Source organism: Mastomys coucha, unplaced genomic scaffold (assembly GCF_008632895.1).
Source record: "Mastomys coucha isolate ucsf_1 unplaced genomic scaffold, UCSF_Mcou_1 pScaffold21, whole genome shotgun sequence".
NCBI classification, from domain to species: domain Eukaryota; kingdom Metazoa; phylum Chordata; class Mammalia; order Rodentia; family Muridae; genus Mastomys; species Mastomys coucha.
In genome coordinates, this window is record NW_022196904.1 from 24,023,713 (window position 1) to 24,044,209 (window position 20,497).

Sequence of the window (20,497 nt, forward strand, 5' to 3'; positions counted from 1 at the left end):
AAAAAAAAAAAAAAAAAAAAAAAAGAAGACAGATGTTAGATCCACTGGTGCATTAGCACTCACCAGCATATTAATTAGGACCTTGAAGGTCCTTTATTAGTTTCTAACAAAGTGAGGGAAATAGAAAGAGAATGTAGGGGGCCACCACACTAAATTGGAAGGGCCTCAAAAGACAGCCCAGCGGTAGGTATTGGAGAGCCCCCTTTCCTGAGGCACTTTTCCTAAACCACTATGGACTGTACGACTAGCTTGCCTCACCCTCACCAGAAAGTATTCCAGCAGGGAGGACACCATGGGTGTGGGTAGCGGTGTCTTGACCCATCATGATTGGTCTGTTTGGATAAACACTTCTATTAAATAAAGCACTTCTAATTCTCCATGACTTGACGGCCTGCTAAGCCGGCAGCCACCGAGGAACACTGCAACGCCCAGGATCTCGTAGTCCCTGGATCTCGGCCAGGGAGGCACCTTGCACAGCCTGAGGGGGCACCACTCATTAGCTGGCTCCGAGCTACAACCAATGAGACCCGAGGGCGCGCTCAAAGAGGCAGACCTTGATCTGCCGCTGCCGCTTCTGATTGGCCGCTAGGCTGCACTCGCTGTTGATTGATCAGAGTGCCAGAGGCGTAGAGCCCGCCCCTTTTCTTGGCTAGGAGTACTTCCTATCCCTAGTCCTAGGAAGAGCTGCAGGGAGGAGACGGGGGGAGGGGCGGGGGGATGAGCAGAATGAGTATCCTTAAAAAAATAAAATAAAAAAATAAAGCAGCACACGATCCTGGCTCAGTACTCACAAATGTAAATTGCCCTCTCACGGTTGAAAAGAAGCATTGTAGCATTAGCAGCGGCTGATTCAGCCTTTTCCACAGATCGCCTTGGGCACGTCGACCTGAGCAGAGGATCAAGCCTATATCAGTTAACCTCTGAAGGTTAGAGAGGTGAATCCCAACTGTCTCAAATCTCACAAGTTCAGTAGCTGTTCTCCTGAGAGTCCGGTCTCCGAGCTACATCGGATTGAATGGAGAGTGATGGGAGTTGAACTGTAATCCCAGAACTTGAGAAACTAAGTAGGAGAATCTTTAATTTGAGACCAGTCTGAGCTGCATGCAATCCAGATCCTCTCCGAGAGAAAAAGAGAGACAAATTAACAAAACACTACATTATGATTGAACACAATTTATCTAGCAGATGTGGAATAAGAAGATCTGATTTGCCTTATCTACAAATGGGAGTTTGTGGTTTTGTTGGTTTTTTTTTCCTGCTCTAAGATTTATCATGACGTGTCTCTTGCTTTTAAAATATACTTTAATTAATTCTCTGAGACTTTCGTACATGGCTATTTTGAACATACCTTAACTCCTTCTGGATCCATGCCCACAGTTTGATTTCACAAGGGACGCTGTGCATGTTTTACATATCTAAGCAGACCTGGCCTCCAGGTTCTCCCAGCATCTCTGCCTGGCACACCCTGCCCCCAACCCTGTACTTTCCAACCCAGGGATTGGGCTGCCCTTCCCCCGGAAGCTTTCCCTATATAATTCAGACGTTTTGGTCCTTGTCCATCTCTCCTCACTCTGCACCTGAACCGGTGATTTCCCTGGCTTTGGTCCTTGGGGCCAGTGAACTCACCCAAGAGCAGCTTCCCAGTAAACCTGCATGTTTTGTTTTGTTTGTTGTTTTTTTTCGAGAGTAAACCTGCATTTAAAATAACCTGGCTTGAATTGGCTCGTTTCACTGCTGGAGAAATAGGAGAAATAATATATCATTTACCATCCCTCCCTCCCACCTCTACTCCACCATCTTAAGAGAATGTCAGGGGTCTTGTTCTCCCAACTTCTTCCCTTGAGACAAGGTTTCTCACAGCTCCTGGAGCTAGGCTCGAAGGTAGCCAGCTCCAGCGATCCTCCTGTCTCACCCTCCTATGCCCACCCCATAATAGTTGGGTTGTAGGCACAGCGTACCACCACTGGCTTTTTTTACAAGGGCTCGGGGAATTTGAACTCAGATCCTCCTGATTGTACAACATACACTCTTACCCTCTGAGCAGATCTCCCTAATCCCAGGGGTTAGGTTTTTGAGTATTTGGATTTTAGGCTTGGATCTAGTCCTGAAGAATTGGCACAATCAGATCCTGTCTCAGAAAGAGACAGAGAGATTTATTTCTCCCAGGATACTTAACAATAAGGGCTGGAATGGTATAATCTTTGGTCGCCATCTGGTGCCATTTTTGAGGAGTAAGGGACCATAAAAACACTCACTTCATTAATGGATTAATCTGTTGATGAATTCATGGATGAATTGGCTATGAGGTGCTGAGTCCTGGCTATGGGAAGTGTGTCACTGGGAGTGTGCCTCTGAAGGGCGTATCTTATGGGTTCTCTCTCTCCTTTTAGCTGATCATACTCAGGTTGTCAGACTTTCATGGTGTGATGCTTTGACTAAGAAGTGTCCTCCATAGGCTCCGGCCTTTGGATACTTCTCCTCATTTGGTGGAGTTGTTCAGAGAAGTCATGGGGAGGTACAATTCTGCTGAAGGAAAGACAACCCTGAGGGCAGGCTTTGAGAATTTCAAATCTCCCCTTGAATTTCCAGCTGGAGATGTGATGTCTCAGCTTCTGGCTCCGGCCAACATGAATACCGTACCTCCTGCCATGAGAGATTCTTATCCCTTGAAACCAAAAGTCCAAATAAACATTTTCTTCTATACACTGCCTTGGCCATAGTGCTTGGCCACAGCAACAGAAAAGTCATTACACACATAGCAAGTGTGTGTAATGATTATCCACTGAGCTATCTTACTGGCCCACATGTCTCCTGCTTTTTATATTTATCCAGCTTAGGGCTTTGTGTATACTAGGCAGTGTTATACTATGACTACACACACACACACACACACACACACACACACACACACTTTTTTTTTTCTTGGTCTTTTTGAGACCAGTTTCTTTATGTAGCCCTGTAGACCAGTCTGGCCTTGAACTCAGAGATCTGCCTGCTCTGCCTCCTGAGTTTGTGTAAAGGCAGGCACCACCAACCACCCAGCATCTGCTCCCACCCCCTTTTAAATGAGAGATAGGGTGTTATCAAAACCAGCCCAAGGTGGTTTCAAACTTGAGATCGCCTGTCTTAGCCTTTGGAGTGCTGGGATAACCAGCAAATATCACCAGACCTGGCTTTGAAAGTAAGCTTTATAAAGGGAGAGACAGGTCTGGTTTGTATTCTTTTGGATCCTCAAAGCCTAGAACAGTGTTTGTCTGTTTGTCCCTCTATGTAGCCCTGGCTATCTGAGAATTCCCTATGTAGACCAAGTTGGTGTTACACTCACAGAGATCCACCTGTCTCTAAAGTTATGCACCATGTGGGCCCCACTATTCCTTGGTTTATTTGTTTGTTTGTTTTGTGTTTTGTTTTTTAAATAGGATCTTGGTTTATTTGTTTATTTGTTTGTTTCGTGTTTGTTTTTTTGTTTTTTAAATAGGATCTTCTTATCTCTATGTAGCCCGAGGTGGCCCCAGTCTCCCTATATAGCACAGACTGGTGTTGACCTCCTGACCCTCCCACCTCTGTCTCCTGGATCCTGCGTTAAAATAGGCGTGTGCCACCACACCTAGCCAGTCACCACTTTTCAAGCCTCCTTGCGAATATGTATTTGTGCGAGCTTCTAAGTGACTATTCAGGTTCACAGCAGAGAACCTGTTTGGGTAAAGGGATGTGAGTTTTACATTTGCAGGAAAACAACAATCACCACCTAACTTACTGTCACAGGTGAAATAGAAACAGTTTGTGCCCTGCTTGGCTACTATGTACCATGACATTCTTTCTCTTCGATAAGTTCACATGAGATGCTCGGTGAGGCAGGAAAGAGAGATAAGCATGGAGAAGTGGCAAGGGACCAAGCCACGTGGGCCCCTCCACATCAGGTGAGGAACTAGGAGCATGTGCTGAGAGAGCCAAAGCTGGTTAGAGGTGGAGGAATAATACAGTCATGAGAAGGGTGGAACATTGCAGGACACAGACACCAGGTGGCTACCTGTCCCTCTTAAGATCCCTGTTCTGACCTGGCTCTCACCTCTCTGCTCCCCTCTTACCCACAGGCACTGGTCTCTGGGCAAGGGGCCAGGAAGGAGAAACCTGCCTTGCCAGCCTAGGCTGTCTCCATTGCTGTCCACCCTGCTGAGCCACTCAGCAGGTATGTGACAAAAGGAGCTAGAGAGGTTGGTGGCACACCCTGGATAGATACAGGGGTCTGCCTGCTCCCCTCCCCCAGAGCTACCCTAAAGTGCCCATCTACAGCTAGGCCTGGCTTGTCTGAACTGCTTAGGGCAAGCTCAGAAATGCTTTGCACAACCTGCAATGACACATTTTTTAAAACTCCTTAAAACTTAAATGTTTGGCACTGGAAAGACGGCTCAGCGTGTATGAGGCTTGTTGCTCAATCTTGAGGACCTGAGTTCAGATCCCCAACACCCATACAAAAGCTTTCTTTTTTTAAAAAAAATTCTTTTTGAAAGTGTAGGGCTGGAGAGATGGCTCAGCAGTTAAGAGCATTGATTGCTCTTCCGGAGGTCCTGAGTTCAATTCCCGGCAACCACAGAGTGGTTCAAAACCATTTTATTGGGATCTGACGTCCTCTTCTGGTGTGTCTGAAGACAGCAACAGTGTACTCACATATATAAAATAAATAATTTTTTTTAATGGAAATGTAAAAATACCAAGGAATAAAGTAAAGATCCCTATGTGATGCCAGCTCCTGGCCAGTTCTTTGATTTTTCTTCCCTGGACTGGGAGGGTCTCTTCCTTGGTAACAAAGCAGAAATGAAGATGATTGTCTGAACAGCACACAGGTGAGTCTCAACTCTCCATCCTTTCCTGATCTCTCAAGTTCTGGGAAAACATGTATGTACTACAATGCCCATTGATCAGAAAGAAAAGTCTTGTAGCCCATTATTTTCTTTGTTTCTGTTTGTTTGTTTGTTTTTTGTTTGTTATTGTTTTGTTTTTGTTTTTTTGAGACAGGATTTCTCTGTATAGCCCTGGCTGTCCTGGAACTCACCCTATAGACCAGGCTGGCCTCAAACTCAGAAATCTGCCTGCCTCTGCTGTGTGCTACCACATGCAGCTTCTTTCTGCATTCCATCTGGTAACATTGTGGGTTGAAAGAAATCCATGATTCCTAATAAGAAAAAAAAAAAAAGGTCTGCCAGGGGCTGGAGAGATGGCTCAGTAGTTATAAGTACTGGCTGCTCTTCCAGAAGACCCAGGTTTGGTTCTCAGCACCCTCATGGTGGTTCACAAGCATCTGTAACTCCTGTTACAGGGAATCTGACACCTATTTCTGACCTCCAAGAGTACTGCCTGTATGAGCACAGACATACATGCAAGCAAAGCAGCCAAACACATAATACAAATCATCTAAAATAATAGTAAAAACTATTTGGTGGTTGTGCTCCACGTCTTTAATCCCAGAACTCAAGGAAGCAGAGGCAGGCAGATCTCTGAGTCTACAGAGGGAGTTCCAGGACAGCCAGAGCTATACAGAAAAACCCTCTTTCAAAAACAAAACAAAATGCTGGGGCAGATTTCTGAGTTGGAAGCCAGCCTGCTCTACAGAGTGAGTACCAGGACAGCCAACGCTATACAGAAAAACCTTGCCTTGAAAAGCAACAATAACAACAACAACAACAAAACAACAAAACAAAAATAAGTCTAAAAGTCTTTAATCCCAGCACTTGGGAGACAAAAGCAGGTGGATCTCTGAGTTCGAGGCCAGCCTGGTCTACAGAGTGAGTTCCAGGACAGCCAAGGCTACACAGAGAAACCCTGTCCCGAAAAATCAAAAAACCAAACCAAACCAAACCAAACAAACAAAAAAACCCGTGTGACAAACAGCTAAGGTGCCTACTTAACATATCAAAGTGCTAGGGACCTGGCAGCTAGGTCTCCTCAGTCCCCACCTCCTGTTACCAGATATGGCTGGCATACACCGCCTCCTAACCGAAACTTCACCAGGCCAGCAACTGGACTGTCCTTCCCCAGCTGCCCCTCCCTGTACAGTCCAGCCATTTTGCTTACTTGCCCCCTTTTTGACCTTTTGCCCTCCTGACTTCCCCTACCTCCCTCCTTACATGGCTCAGGGGCATGTCCACTCTGGACTATCCCAGATAGACGCCTCTGACTCCAACTATCCGACTATACTCCTCTTTAATCTATGATAAACTTTCTCCTCCACCATACCTGATAGCAATCATCTCCTTCCTTTTTATTTTATTTTATTTTTTATTTTATTTTTTTAAGAACCTGAGTTCAGATCTCATATTTAAAACATCAGTAACTCCAGTACTGGATGGAGAAGAGAAGGGAGGGTGGGCAGGGTTTACTGGCCAGCCAGTCTAGTCTGGGGGAAAACTGTTGGGCTGCAGGTTCAGTGAGACTCTATCTTAAGGGAAGAGGGGGAAGGGCAGGGAAAGACAAGCTTCGAGCCTTTGAGTATGTCTATGTTTCTGTGTGTGTGTGTGTGTGTGTGTGTGTGTGTGTGTGTGTACAGCACACACACAGACAGAGTGCCTGTAGTACACATACACACACTCCCATGAAGAAACAAAGAGGAAAATTCAAAACTTTCCTGGAAACCAAGACTGTACTCCAGTATCCAGACACGCCGGAAACCAGCCATTTTGAACCAATGGCATGCGCCTGTAAACACCACGTGATGCCTCATCCATGTCCGCTGGATTTCGGCCACTCCCTTCCTCCCTTCTGAAGTCTTACTCATTTACCCTTGTCCCCAAAAGAAAACAAACTCAGGTTGGGAGGAATGCTGCACGCCTGGAACACCAGCATTCCAGAGGTGAGGACAGGAAGGGGAGGAGATTGTGGGTCACACCTGTAACCTCTCAGTGGGGAGGCAGCTGCAGTGGGATCTCTTTGGCTTCAAGGCTAGCTAGGAGTTACATGTGTGTGTGTGTGTGTGTGTGTGTGTGTGTGTGTGTGTGCAACTAGGAATTATATACATACATATATATGGGTGTGTGTGTGTCACACACACACACACACACACTCCAGAGAGTTTGGGCTTTAGAGTAAGACCTCGTCTCAAACGGAACAGAACAAACTCCTCTGCTCATTCAGCCAGCCAGTATTTATTGGATATCCAGCCCATGCTCAGACACATGTTGGGTTGCTGATGGGGACCCCCCAATGACCACAACAGAACGTGTCACCCTCCCCTTATGGCAATCTCAGTGTATAAGAGCTTATACAAACTACTGAGCAATAGTGGCTACAATTGCAAGAGGTTCTGGAAGCCTCTCACAGAGAGGGGCATGATGGGTTGTTAGGAGCAGCAAAAGGCCTCTAAGGACAGGATATGTTGTCAGCAGATCAGCCAAGTGAAACAGGGTCAAGAGGGTCCAGGCCCGCAAATCCAGGGCCAGGGGCACAGGGAGGGTCCAGGGCAGCTCCTACATCTAGAAAGGCATGTTGGGATTGCAAGAAGGGAAAACGGAGGGAAATGGATGGGGTGGGTTGTGGCTGAGGTACACGGAGGTAGGGTGGGGAGGAGGTTGAGGCTGTCCAAGTACTGCAGAGAGAGAGGCAGGAGCTTCAGGCAGAGGTGCATCTATGGTCTCCCCTTCCTCCTCAGAGAGTGGTGTAGAAATACATGGCTATCAGCATCACAGGGAGCTGGGTGGGCAAACAAAAAGATTGGGCACTCTAGCCCAAACCCACATCTCCCCCAAGCCCACATCCACACCCCTGGATACCCACAGCTCCCTCCCCCACAGCCCACAGGTATTCCATTTCTCACTGTCCACATCAAGATGGCAAAGCCAAACCACGATATGCCCCATGTGTAGCTGTCAATGGCATGACCGATGTGCTCGAAGCAACCCTGGAGAGGGACAGCAGGGACTTGTGAAAATGCAACTCGAGGCTGGTGGGTGATGGAAAGTCACCATGTGCCCTAGGAGACATACTTTTCTTCCCTTTGCCTTGGTTTTCCCGTCTTTGAAATGAGAATTTTGGCCATGTCTGTCTTCCAGGACCCTTAGCCGGGAAAGCGCTGTTGACCGCCCCCCACCGCATCACACCCCCAGAGGCAGCAGATGCCTTTCTGATGTTCTGATGGCAGCAGTCCGTTCTGTGGGTTATGTTCAGCCTGGCTTTCTGTGCTTCCCATAAGCACCAAATATTCCAGCTTTAGGTTTCATCTACTTCTGATGAAACCTGCTCAGTAGAGACCAGGATGAGCAAGATCAGAGCCCTGTACCAGGGTCACCTTCCTGGATCCTGTTCCATCCACAAAGCTTCTGAAGCAAAGGTCCAGAGCATGTGACCCTGTCAGATGCAACCAAGTCTGGAGCTAGCTCTGCCCTTTGTAGAACACAGACACAATTCTGGTTCTCCGAGCCCCAGTTTTACAATCTGCTAAGTCCTTGGTGATGGGGTGCCCTGGGACACCTCCCCTCCGAGCCTGATCTAACAACCTGACTTGTAGCCACACAGACCATCACACACAGCCGATATTATTTTTAATATTGCCCAGGCTCGGCAATGATCCTCCGCAAGTAAGATTACAGATGTGTGCCATCTCTGTGGCCTTCCAGCTATTATTTTTTCATTTCCATGGTGCCTGGGATGGAAACCACAACCTCCCTCATGCTTAGGAAAGCCGATCTCACTAAATCACGCCCTCTGCCCCTTCACCGGGGGATTTTAGGTAGGTGCTCTAGCATTGAACCCTAGTCTTAGCTCCTTTTTACTTTTGAGGCAGGCAGGAGCTTTTGAGGTTACTCAGGCTGGTCATGAACTTATGGCCAAACTGCCTCAGCTTACTAAGTGGACATGATGACAGGCGTACATGCAAGGCCTAGCTCCAGCAACTGATAACATTCCTGTTACTTCTCTCATTCCATCCAACCAGCCTCAGTCGTCCAGTCTGAATCAGTGCATCCAGACAAAGAGCTGGGAGGACCAGGGAGAAGGGAAAGAAAGAAAAGGCCAGGGGCTGGAGAGATGGCTCAGTGGGTAAGAGCACTGACTGCTCTTCCGAAGGTTCTGAGTTCAAATCCCAGCAACCACATCCGTAATGAGATCTAACTCCCTCTTCTGGTGTGTCTATATAACAATAAATAAATCTTAAAAAAGAGAGAAAGAAGGGGAGAAAGAAAGAAAGGAAGAAAGAAAGAGAGGAAGAAAGGAAGAAAAGGCCAGAGAGGAGAGGCTGGAAGACCAGAGGGACAGACAGGCAGTAGAAGGGGAAAAGGGAGGAAAGAGAGGGCAAAGAGACACACCTTGGTAAACAGGTAGTCCATGTGGCCTACTCGGCAGCCATCTTCATTGATGGGGATGAAGTTCCCTGTCCGACGACAGCACAGTGGGGGCCATGGGAACACCACTTCTGGGGTGGCTGCCCGGAAGGCTGATGTGTAATTCACCCAGTCCATGGGGCCAGATGTGCCACAACACTCTTGCTGGAGAAACAGCCAGGGTTTAGGCTAGAGGTGAGGTTGTGCACATGCGAATGTGTAAACCAGTAAGCTAATAGACTGGGCCCAAACCATTGCTGATAACCGTGCTGACAAATTACAGGGATGGCGGGGGGAAGCAGTTAAGAGCACCTGCTGCTCTTCAAGAGGATCCAAATTCACTTCCCAGCACCCATGTTGGGTGGCTCACAATTACCTGTAACTCCAGCTCCAGAGGATTGGATGTCCTCTTCTGACCTCTGTGGGGAGCCCCCACACACACAAGTATGCATATACACACAGACACTCATATGCACATAACAATTTTTAAATAAAAAAATTTTTAAAGGCAGATTTATGGCATTTCTCAACCCACTGAGTGGTTTGTTGTACTTTTTGAGACAGTGTCTCACTGTGTAACCCAGGCTGGTTTCAAACTGGTGGCTGCCTGCTTGCCTCAGTATCCCAAGTGCTAGAATTCCAGTGGTGCACCACAATGCCCAGCTCAAATGAGTATTTTATTAGAAGCTGTATTTTATTAGACCCTGTGTGTCTTTTCTCAGAGACCTGGAATCCCTGAACTGGGAAGGTGGAATCAGAAGAATAGGGATTTCAAAGTCATCCTTGGGTGAATAAGACCCAAGGACGTGTGTGTGTGTGTGTGTGTGTGTGTGTGTGTGTCTGCTGTCTATTACATCCCCAGCCCTCATTTACCTGGATTTCTGGAGATCTGAACTCTGATCCCCTCACTTGTAGAACAAACACCTATCCACTGAGCCATCTCCACAACCTTCAATAAATAATTTTTTTTTTTTTCCGAGACAGGGTTTTTCTGAGTGGCTCTGACTGTCCTGGAACTCACTCTGTAGACCAGGCTGGCCTTGAACTCAGAAATCCGCCTGCCTCTGCCTCCCAAGTGCTGGGATTAAAGGTGTGTGCCACTACTGCTGGGCCTAATAAATAAATATTTTAAAATATAATAAAGAAGCTCCACATGGTGGACCAGGGCTGTAATCCTAACTACTCAGAAGACTGAGACAGAGAATCACAAGTCCAAGGACTGCCTGGGCTACATAGTGAATTGAAGGGTAGCCCAAATAACTCATGGTGACCCTATCTCAAAAGTTAAGAGAGAGCAAGAGAGAGAGAGAAAGAGAGAGAGAGAGACAGAGAGACAGAGAGAGGGGGAGGGGCAGGCAGAGACAGATAGACAGACAGAAAGACAGAGCAATGGAAGTAGGGTAATGTTGCCGCCCCTCCGTCCAGCGGAAATAAGGAGGCAACAACGAGCTCTTCTCCAAGCAGTTTATTCAGGAACCTTCATTTTTACTTCTTCCCTAGCTAGCTTCTTTTATATTCTTCTATATCTTCTTCTTACATCTTACTTATTTCTATCTTACTACTTACATCTTTACATCTTACTACTTATATCTTACTTCTTTCTTCTTACTTACTCCTATTTCCTACTTACTCCTATTCCTACATATATCTTACTTCTATCCCCTACATCTTACTTCTATCCCCTACATCTTACTTCTGTCATCCCAGCCACCTGCTCTTGCAGGTTAAATACTTTCCCTGGTCCCAATCAGCATCAGCTACGTGGCAAAGCACAATAGGCTGCGGGAAATCATGCCAGCTTGCATCACAAACTGGAGGCACTCAGCTTTTCCAACTAAGGCTTGTTTATCAATGCTCTCTGCTCTGGCCGGAGACCAGGTGTTCAATATATATGCAGGGTGGCAGCTGCGGCTCCCCACAGGGTAATGAATAGCTGAGCAGTAGAGCCCTTGCCTAGAAGGTATGAGGTCCTAGATTCCATCCCTAGCAACATACACAGCTTTGTTTTGGGAGGCAGAAAGAGAAGTATAGTAGGTTCAAGGGTAGCCTGGGCTCATAGTAAAGTTTTTGTGATTGTCATTATAAAGGATGAGAATTCCATTCAGCATTTCAATGCAGACAGCCCTGAAAGGGAAACTTTTTTTCTGGGTCTGCTGTCTATAAAACTGTAGTGACCAAAGGCACTCCTACCCCACCTCTGGTCCCCAGAGTGGAAATATTCATTCTGCTAGTGAGTACACAGGCAGGGCCCAACCCACCTCAATCATGATCCGGTCCCAGAGACGGGTTAGCTCCTGGCCCTGGTCAGTGTCTGCACTGTAGTAGGTCAACATTTGCTTGGTTATCAGGGACGGGTTGGACACCATCTGAGGAGGAAGGACAGAGAAGGGCAGAAGGCAGCTAGCTTGGTTAGGGAAGGCAGCTTGGTTAGTATCCTGTATGCTCTGCAACTCTAGGGATACCCTCACCACCACTGTGCCCGCTCCTGGCATCATTCTGCCTCCCAACCCCTCAACCTCCGCTCACGTAGTCACGGTGAGTGTAGGATGTGATGCAGGAGGCACACTCGAAGATGTAAACGATGAGCATCAGCAGCAGATACTGTAGAGAGAGCAAGGGCAGCCCTTGGTGCAGAGGCAGATGGCCATGCCTAGGTGCCTTGGGCCAAAATAAAACTTTTTTTTTGAGACTACGTAGACCTCTCTGGTAACCAGGAAATCACTACATGTAGACCAGGCTGGTTTCAAATTTACAGAAATTTGCATCTCTCCCACACCACCAAGAGATGGATTAAAGGTGTACCATTCCACCCAGCCCCAAACAGAACCTCTGTTCAGAGGGAGAGTGCTCCCCAGCATGTATAAGATTCTGGGTTCAGTCCCCAGCAGTGTATGAACGCATGCTAAACAAACAGAGGGATTAATTTAGAAACTAACGTATGAGGTGGAAGATTGAAAACTTGACACTCAACTCAGGCTGGTTAGTAGTGGTTCACACCTTTTAACCCAGCACTTGGGAGGCAGGGGCAGGAGATCTCAGAGTTAGAGGGCAGCCTGGTCTATAGAGCTAGCTGGGGCTACATAGAGAGACCCTATCTCAAAAGAAACAACAAATAAAGAAAAGTAGTTAGGCCTGGCAGTGGTGGTGCACACCTTTAATCCCAGCACTTGGGAGGCAGAGGAAGGCGGATCTGAGTTCGAGGCCAGCCTGGTCTACAGAGTGAATTCTAGGACAGCCAGGGCTACACAGAGAAACCCTGTCTCAAAAAACAGAAAACAAAACAAAACAAAAAAGAAAAAAAGAGGGGCTGGAGAGATGGCTCAGGAGTTAAGAGCACTGACTGCTCTTCCAGAGGTCCTGAGTTCAAATCCCAGCAACCACATGGTGGCTCACAGTAATCTGTAATGAGATTTGATGCCCTCTTCTGGTGTGTATGGAGACAGCTACAATGCACTTATCTATAAAAAATAAAAATCTTTTTTTTTTTTTTTAAAGAAAAGTAGTTAGATTGTCTTTAAAGCTTTGATTAAATTACTATGACAGAAGTATGTGATTGGGGGTGAGTGAGAAAGGACAGAACCAAGAGAGCACCTGGGCGTGGTGGTGCACAGCTTGAATCTCAGCACTTGAGGTGGAAGCTGGCTATCAGTGGCTATCAGAGAGTAGCCTGATCTTCTGCATGAGATAAAAGGAGGCAGAAGGGAGTGGCGAGGAAACCCTTCAGTTAATAGCTCCATCTTATACATAATAAAGCCCAAGGCTTCTAAACCTGCTCCCCTCCCAGTCCCCACCCTGCGCTCTTTTCTGACTGCCAGACACTGCTGCCCCCTTCTGGCCACAGGACCTTTGCCCATGCTGCTCTGTCCACCAGAGACACTCTCAAGCGCACTCGGGGCTCTCTGCCCCCACAAGCTCTTCTTGGCATCTGCTGGCTGTGGAGTTTATCCACTTCCCCAGGCTCCCTTCACTACCCCAGATCATGGGTTTTTTTTTCCACTCTTTGGTCAGTAAACATTTGTTGACTAAGTAAGTGATAATTCTGGGAGCCAAAGGTCCCACCACAGCAGAGTAAGCACTGAGCTGTTCCCATGGGACCCCTAGCTCTCTCCAACATCTGTCAGAGGCAGCGGCCTCCTTTGAGCTTTGGGTTTATTTCTCTGCCTGGTAAATGGACTTCTGGGAAAACTGAAGGCTCATCCAGTGTGTTAGGGATCAAATGTGTGGGCATCCCGAGCCTGGCGGTTCAGTCCCAAGCAGTCCTGGTTTACAGTTAATTGAAGACCAACTGAAGCATGGTGAGACCCTGACTCAAAACAAAACAAAAAGAGGATGATGGGCTTGGGTGTTGTGGCGGTGCACACCTATAACCCCAACAGGTGAGCCGCTGAAGCAGCTGGGGCTTCACAAAGAGAAGACAAAGGAGGCGTGGCAGGAGAGACGGTTCAGTGAAAGCCCTATGCTGCTATTGCAGAGGAGCTGAGTTCAGTGCCCACCCCAGCCCCCAAATCAGGCTACTCACAACCACCTGCAACTCCAGCTTCAGGAGATCCAACTCCCTCCTCTGGTTTGCTTGGACACTGAACAAGTGCGCACACACATACACACACATACACACACATTCACACATCAATAAAAAAAAATACAATAAAGCTTAAACATGAACTAGCATGGAGTCAAGAGTAGATGGGTTCAAGCGTACCTGGGCTGTGTGGTCCCAGATAAGCATTGTCACCTCTCTAAACCTCGGTTCCAGTTGTCTGTCAAATAGTGTAGAGGCCATGATGGTGGTGGCATTTCATAATAGGCCATGGAACATAAATGAACTAATCTGTGTAAATTGTTGAGCTTCTGGCTTGGGTTGCATGCTTGGTACACAATAGCTGTGTTATTATATTTTTCATTGTTACTGCTGCCACAACTCAGGACCAAAGACCTTGGAGACCAAATAATTGAGTTCAAGTACATCTAGGCATGTGTGTGTGTGTGTATACATGTGTGTATGTGTATGTGTGCACATTTGTGTGCACACACATGCATATGTATATATTGCTTTGAGGAGTCCCCTAGCAGCTGTGCTGAGCATCTCTCTCCTCCTTGCATTCCTCTGTACAAGGCAGGTGATGGCTGAAGCTAAGTCATGGTACCAGGGCATGGTGAGTGAAATGGTGTTTGCAAGGTCTTCAAGTGAGGTGCCATGAATGAGTCACACTCATGGTCCCGCTGTCACCCATGACTGACAGCCAGTGCCACCATCCCCACCCTCGGATCTCACCATGAGGATCATGTAGCGACGACGACAGAGGGCAGCTCCTACACCAAAGCTGGCCACCACGAAGAAGGAGAAGCCGCAGAAGATGGCAATCCAGGCACCAGCAAAGACGTCATCCTTGCCTGAGACACCCATCAGTGGGTACACGCGGTACTGGTCAGCTGTTACCCACACTGTCTCCGCAAACAGGGCCAGGCCTGACAGCTGGGCAGGGAAAGGTTAGTCCAGCAGTTGGGTTGTGTGAGTCTCCAGAATGCAGGCCTTTCCTGGGCCACAACCTCCCGTGCCCTTGGTGGAAAGTGGGCTCGGAAGGGAGGCCAACTCACATCTCTATGAACAGGGATGGGGTGGGTAGGGCAAAACCGAGAGGGAAGGAAAGGGACAGCCAGAACCTCAGCCCCCACATCCCAGGGACCAGTTGCTTCAACAATAAAAAGCCTGTGTGGACACGGGGGAACTGCCGTGCTGGCCTGCCATGCTTGGCAGTGCTGTTCTGAGCATTTTATGGGTGGGAAGAACCACATAACACTAGCACCAACTCTGGTAGGTCAGTTCATCCTACAGGTGCACTGTCTCGGGCAAGACTGGTGCCAGCTAACAGGGCTATTCTCAGCAGCATTGTGAGAAGAGGGGTGGAGGCCACACCGCAGAACCCATGTGACTGTCAGGTGCCTAGAGTCTAGCATTCTGAGGTCTTGTCTGGAGCAGCCTAGCGGCAGTGTGAGCGGAAGGGCATACAGCAGGGTGAGCTACACTAGAACAAGAAAATGACCTTATGGATTGTGTTTTGTTTTGTTTTGTCTTGTTTTGTTTGTTTGTTTTTGAGACAGGGTTTCTCTGTGTAACCCTGGCTGTCGTGGAACTCACTCTGTAGACCCGGCTGGCCTTGAACTCAGAAATCCGCCTGCCCCTGCCTCCCAAGTGCTGGGATTAAAGGTATGCGCCACCACTGCCCGCCTTCAGTTGTGTTTGCTTAAAGAAATATCAGAAAGATTGGGGGACATCTGTCAGTTGGTAGAGGGCTTCTCTAGCGGGCAGAAACTCCTGTGCCTGATTCCCGGTCTTGTATGAACTGGGCCAGCTGGTACACACCCGTGAACCCAGCACTTGGAAAGCAGAAGCAGGAGGATCTAAAATTCAAGGATATTCTTAGTGATATAGGGAGTTGGAGGCTAGATTAGACTACATGAGAGACCTACTCTCAAAAATAACAAAAACAAGCCAGGTAGGGTAGGGCATGCCAGATGGTCTTTGTGAGTTTGAGGCCAGCCTGGTCTACAAAGCTGGACATCCAGGACAAGCAGAGATGGTTAAACTGAGAAACCCTGTCTTGGAAAACAAACAAACAGACAGACAGACAGACAAAACACTACCACTACCAACAATAAAAATCTAATCACTACAGGGTTATCATGGGGACAAAGGAATTACAAACTGTTCTCTGTAATGCCAGGCATGATGGCACACACCTTTAATTCCAGCACCTGACAGGCAGAGCAGAGGCGGTGGATCTGTTTCAGCTACACAAGAGAAACTGTCTTAAAAATCAGAGATGAGGAAAGAGGAGGAGAAAAAGAAGAAAGACAATTTCTCTGTGGTCAGGCTTTGGTTGTTGTCTTGGGTTTTGACACAAGGTCTCACGATATTGCCTAAATTGGCCTGGACTTGCTGTGTAGTCCAGGGTGGTCTCAAACTTGTGGCAATCCTCCTACCTCAGTGTCCTCAGTGCTACAGGTGTGTGCCATCACACGGGTCTATTCTGTGGATATCTTTGATGGTGAGAAAAGCTAACATTGGTGATGGATCACTGTGCACCAGGCATGTGATGATCACTACTGTAACCAGATGTAATATCCTGATGCTTTGCACCATACAAATAGTATACTTGTTTGCCAGATTCGATTCTAAAAACATTAGTCTAGGAGCTGTTTGTATCCTCAAAGCATCCCTGTTGTCTGTCTATCTGTCTCTCTCTCCCTCTCTCTCTCCCACCCTCTCTTTCTCTCTCTCTCTTGCCAATAAGAAAGCCAGGGGTCACGGAGATGATACTGATGGCCTCTGGTCTCATAACTAGCAGAGCTGGGATATGAACCCAAGCTTGCCTGGCTCAGGGCAACGCCCAAGTATCACATAGTTTTCCTCTTTTAAAAACCAATTATCACGCCCTTGCTCTTTTGCCTCCTTGCCTTGCTCTGTCCTCTTGCCCCTTTCCCCTTTCTCTCCCCATTCCCTGTTTCTCTCCATGAACTCATGGCCAGCCTCTATTTCTCTTCCCTTCCCTCCCCTTCCCTCCCCTCCCTCTCTCTCAACTCCCCTCCCCATGCCCTGAATAAAAAGAGCAAAACCCCCAAAAAACATAAAACAAAAAATAAAAAAAAAACAACCAACATCACAACATCAGCTGGACAGTGGTCACACGCCTTTAATCCTAGAACCTGGGGGCCAGAGGCAGGAGGATCTCTGAGTTCGAGGCCAACCTGGTCTACAGAGTGAGTTTGAGCACTTGACAGATTCTCTTGACATTCTTTCCCAACTTTTTGTCATTCTCTCTCTTTGTCTCTCTCTCTGTGTCTCCTTCCTTCCCTCTCTCTCCCTCCTTCTCCTCTCTCTATCAGAATATCACACACTGTAGTCTAGATTGGCTTCACACTCACAGCAGTTCTCTGGCCTCAGCTGGATTATGGGGGTGTGCCACTCTTCTTGTCTATCAAGCGTTTGTTCTTCCCTGAGTTGTGTGTGGATGAGTCTACATAACCCACAAGGAGGATTCAGTTACAGACAAGGAGGATTCAGAGAACAGGTTGCTCCCTCTGTAAGGACAAGTAGCTGGGGTCCTCTTTAGCATCTGAGACTAGAGCCTGCAGCACACAGACCTGGGGTCTCAGCCCCACCTCGGGCCTGGGGCTGCCACCTTTCCCACCACACTCCCCAGCTCCCATTATTCTGCCTCTCACCAGAATAATGATGTTGCCCACGACCAGCAGCCCCACCACCACAGGAGACCCTTTCTCTCCCTCTGTCGCTGCAGAAGCCATCTCCCTGCTGGGGACACAGAAGCAGGGCAGAAGTTAGGAGGGCAGGAGGCAGGGGCCACTCCAGACCCCAGCTGCCAGGAGATTCTCCTGGACTGCAGAGTTCAGGCTGGTACCCATATGCCCAGAGTCCCACAGCTCGGCAGTGAGCCTTCTACAGAAAAAGAAAAGCCAGGCAGCCTTTAACTGCAGGGCCACTGTTGCCCTCCCCAGCCACCCTCCCCTGTCAACTCCCAGAACTCCTCCTCACCTTCTCTATGAAGCCTCTCTGGCCAGCCCCAGCTACAGCAGCTCCTTATATATGCCCGAACCGCTCCTTGAGCCAGTCTCCGAGGAGGAGGGGACAGGAGTTCAGCAGGCTGACCACGATAGATTTTATGAGCTCCTTGACACTCTAGTGATTTACAGACCTGAAATTCAGGATTGTGCTCCTGACTGGCCACTGGGGCAAGGTGATATATGTACCCAGAGCATCTAATTCCCAGGCTGCAGCTGTGCAGGAAGGGGTGGTGGGGGTGGGGGAACAAGTTAACCACTTGATCTGTCCTTTCCTTAGGTGCACAGTGGGCTTTCCTGAGAGCAGGGGTCGGATCCATGACAGATCCTCATGGGAATCCCACATTAGAAAACTGCCTTCTGTAGCTTTGGAGGCCAGGAGCCCAGAGGGAGGACCAGAGAGAGGACTCCCCAACACACACAGCAGAGGATCGTGGAGTGGGCTCAAGGCAGGGCTGTGGGAGGGAATTGGGGGAAAGGTAAAAGGCACGCTCAGAGGTGCTTGGTTATGGCTATAGTGGCAGAACAGGACAGTGCTGGAGATGACACTGAGGGGTTTGAGATAGGTATGTGTATATGAAGACAGAGGAAGGAATGTGCTGGAAAAGGAAGGGGACATTTGGAATGGGTGTGGTGGGACGAAAGGAGCTTCTGCTCCCCCAGGACTCCCCCGTGGACACACACACACTCTTCAGGCTGAAGAGTAGAAGGGATCTAAATTCAAGTCAGATACAGTAGTGCATGCCTGTAATTGTAATCCCAGTGGTGGGGAGCCGTAGGCCAGGATTATGGGTTCGAGTCATCCTGAGCTATATAGGCAGAGAGGTGGGGTGAGGGAGTGGGAAGGCGAAACAAAAGAAAGCAAGCATATCTAGGCTTAATTCCTGCTGTGTCCTCTGAGCAGCGCAACTAAGTGCACACTGCATGGTGCATGCCTGGGTCCAGGTCAGGGAAAGCTTCAGGTGGTGTGGGCCTGTAGAGCCCGAGAGCTCTCTGATGGCGTCCCCTGGTGGTCGATTAAAGAATTGGCCGGTCCCAGAATTCTCCAGGGGTTTTGTTAAATTCTCTCCCAGCTGTCACTTCCCTATCTATTGCAGAAGGCAGCAAAAAATTGGCACTTAAAATTCCCCTGTAGCTGGGCAGTGGTGGCACATGCCTTTAATCCCAGCACATGGGAGGCAGAGGCCAGCCTGGTCTACAGAGTGAGTTCCAGCCAGGGCTACACAGAGAAACCCTGTCTCAAAAAACCAAAAACCAGCCGGGCGGTGGTGGCGCACGCCTTTAATCCTAGCACTTGGGAGGCGGAGGCAGGCGGATTTCCGAGTTCGAGGCCAGCCTGGTCTACAGAGTGAGTACCAGGACAGCCGAGGCTACAGAGAGAAACCCTGTCTCGAAAAACCAAAAAAAAAAAAAAAAAAAAAAAAAAAAAAAAAAAAAAAAAAAAAAAAAAAAAAAAAACCAAAAACCAAAAACTTCCCTCATCAAGACACTGGGTCAGCTGAGCGTGTGAGATTGGGAGCATCTTGACTTCAGGATCATGCTCAGTTACCCTGCCTTGGTGTATGCCATTAATCCTGAAAGATCCAGGAGGATGGATCTCTGTGAGTTCGAAGCCATCCTGGCATCCATAATGAATTCCAAGTCAGCCATAACTACTCAGTGAGACTCAGTCCCTAAAACAAAACGCCAGGCATTCCTTGTAAGAAAGCACATTAGGTGTTTTCCAGTGTAATTGGAAATTAAATCATCAGCCTCCTTTAGATTTAAAAATACCTGTTCTCTTCTCATTTACATCTATTTAAGGGCTTCCAAGGAAATCTAAACAAAAATTCTTGGGCAGAAATGAGTTTTAGTTAAAATAATTTGCTAAACAATTGGGCTGTGTGTGTGTGTAAACTTATTTTATTTTTTTCGACAGTCTCTCTACACAGCCCAGGCTCTCCTAAAACTCACTCTGCAGACCAGGTTTGCTTAGAACTCACATGGTGGGGGAGAAGTGACTCCTGCAAATTGTCCTTTGATCTTTACCCTCAAGCTATGGCACATGCACCCTTGTATGCATGCATGTACACACAAATATGAACACTAAATAAATGTAATAAAAAAATACTAGAGAGCTGGGGCTGGAGAGGTGGCTCAGCACTGCTCTTTAAGAGGACCTAAGTTTAGTTCCCACCACCCGTGTCGGGCAGCTCACAACTGCAAGCTAACCCCAGCTTCAGGGAATCTGCTGCCCTCTTCTGGCCACCAGAGGGACATATAATCCCTCACACATAAAATTAAAAGTAAAATAAAATCTCTTGAGAAGTGAAAGTAAACGGCCAGGGCTGGTGTTACAAAACACGTAATCCAGCACACAGAAGGCTGAAACAGGGGAACTCCACATTCAAGGAATGCCTGGACCACACAGTGAGTCCAAGGACAGCCTGGGCAACAAGAAGATTCTATCTCAAAAGGCAAAATAAAAATAATTGGGGACGCTGTCCTTGGAAGGGGGAGTTCAGTTCTAGCACAGTGTCAGGCAGCTCACAGCCACATACACGTTAACTCTAGTTTCATATCCAAGGCCGTCTTCTGACCTTACAGGACATTTGCATGCGTGTACACATACA

General features: G+C 47.9%; 1 protein-coding gene across 3 annotated transcripts; it reads right to left on the reverse strand.

The window, feature by feature from the left end:
- Positions 1-7,120: 7,120 nt before the first annotated feature.
- On the reverse strand, positions 7,121-17,615 carry Upk1a (uroplakin 1A). 3 transcript variants are annotated; one of them, XM_031384253.1, is made up of 7 exons: positions 17,532-17,615; positions 14,581-14,781; positions 11,835-11,909; positions 11,567-11,674; positions 9,294-9,473; positions 7,808-7,891; positions 7,121-7,683 (listed from the first exon to the last, which is right to left on the reverse strand). In XM_031384253.1, the coding sequence occupies exons 1-7, from the start codon at positions 17,610-17,612 to the stop codon at positions 7,639-7,641; spliced, it is 774 nt and encodes a 257-aa protein (XP_031240113.1). In that variant the 5' UTR covers positions 17,613-17,615; the 3' UTR covers positions 7,121-7,638. The 3 variants fall into 3 exon arrangements, with proteins under 3 accessions (XP_031240113.1, XP_031240114.1, XP_031240115.1); XM_031384254.1 differs by lacking the exon at positions 11,835-11,909; XM_031384255.1 differs by lacking the exon at positions 7,808-7,891.
- Between the last annotated feature and the right edge of the window lie 2,882 nt (positions 17,616-20,497).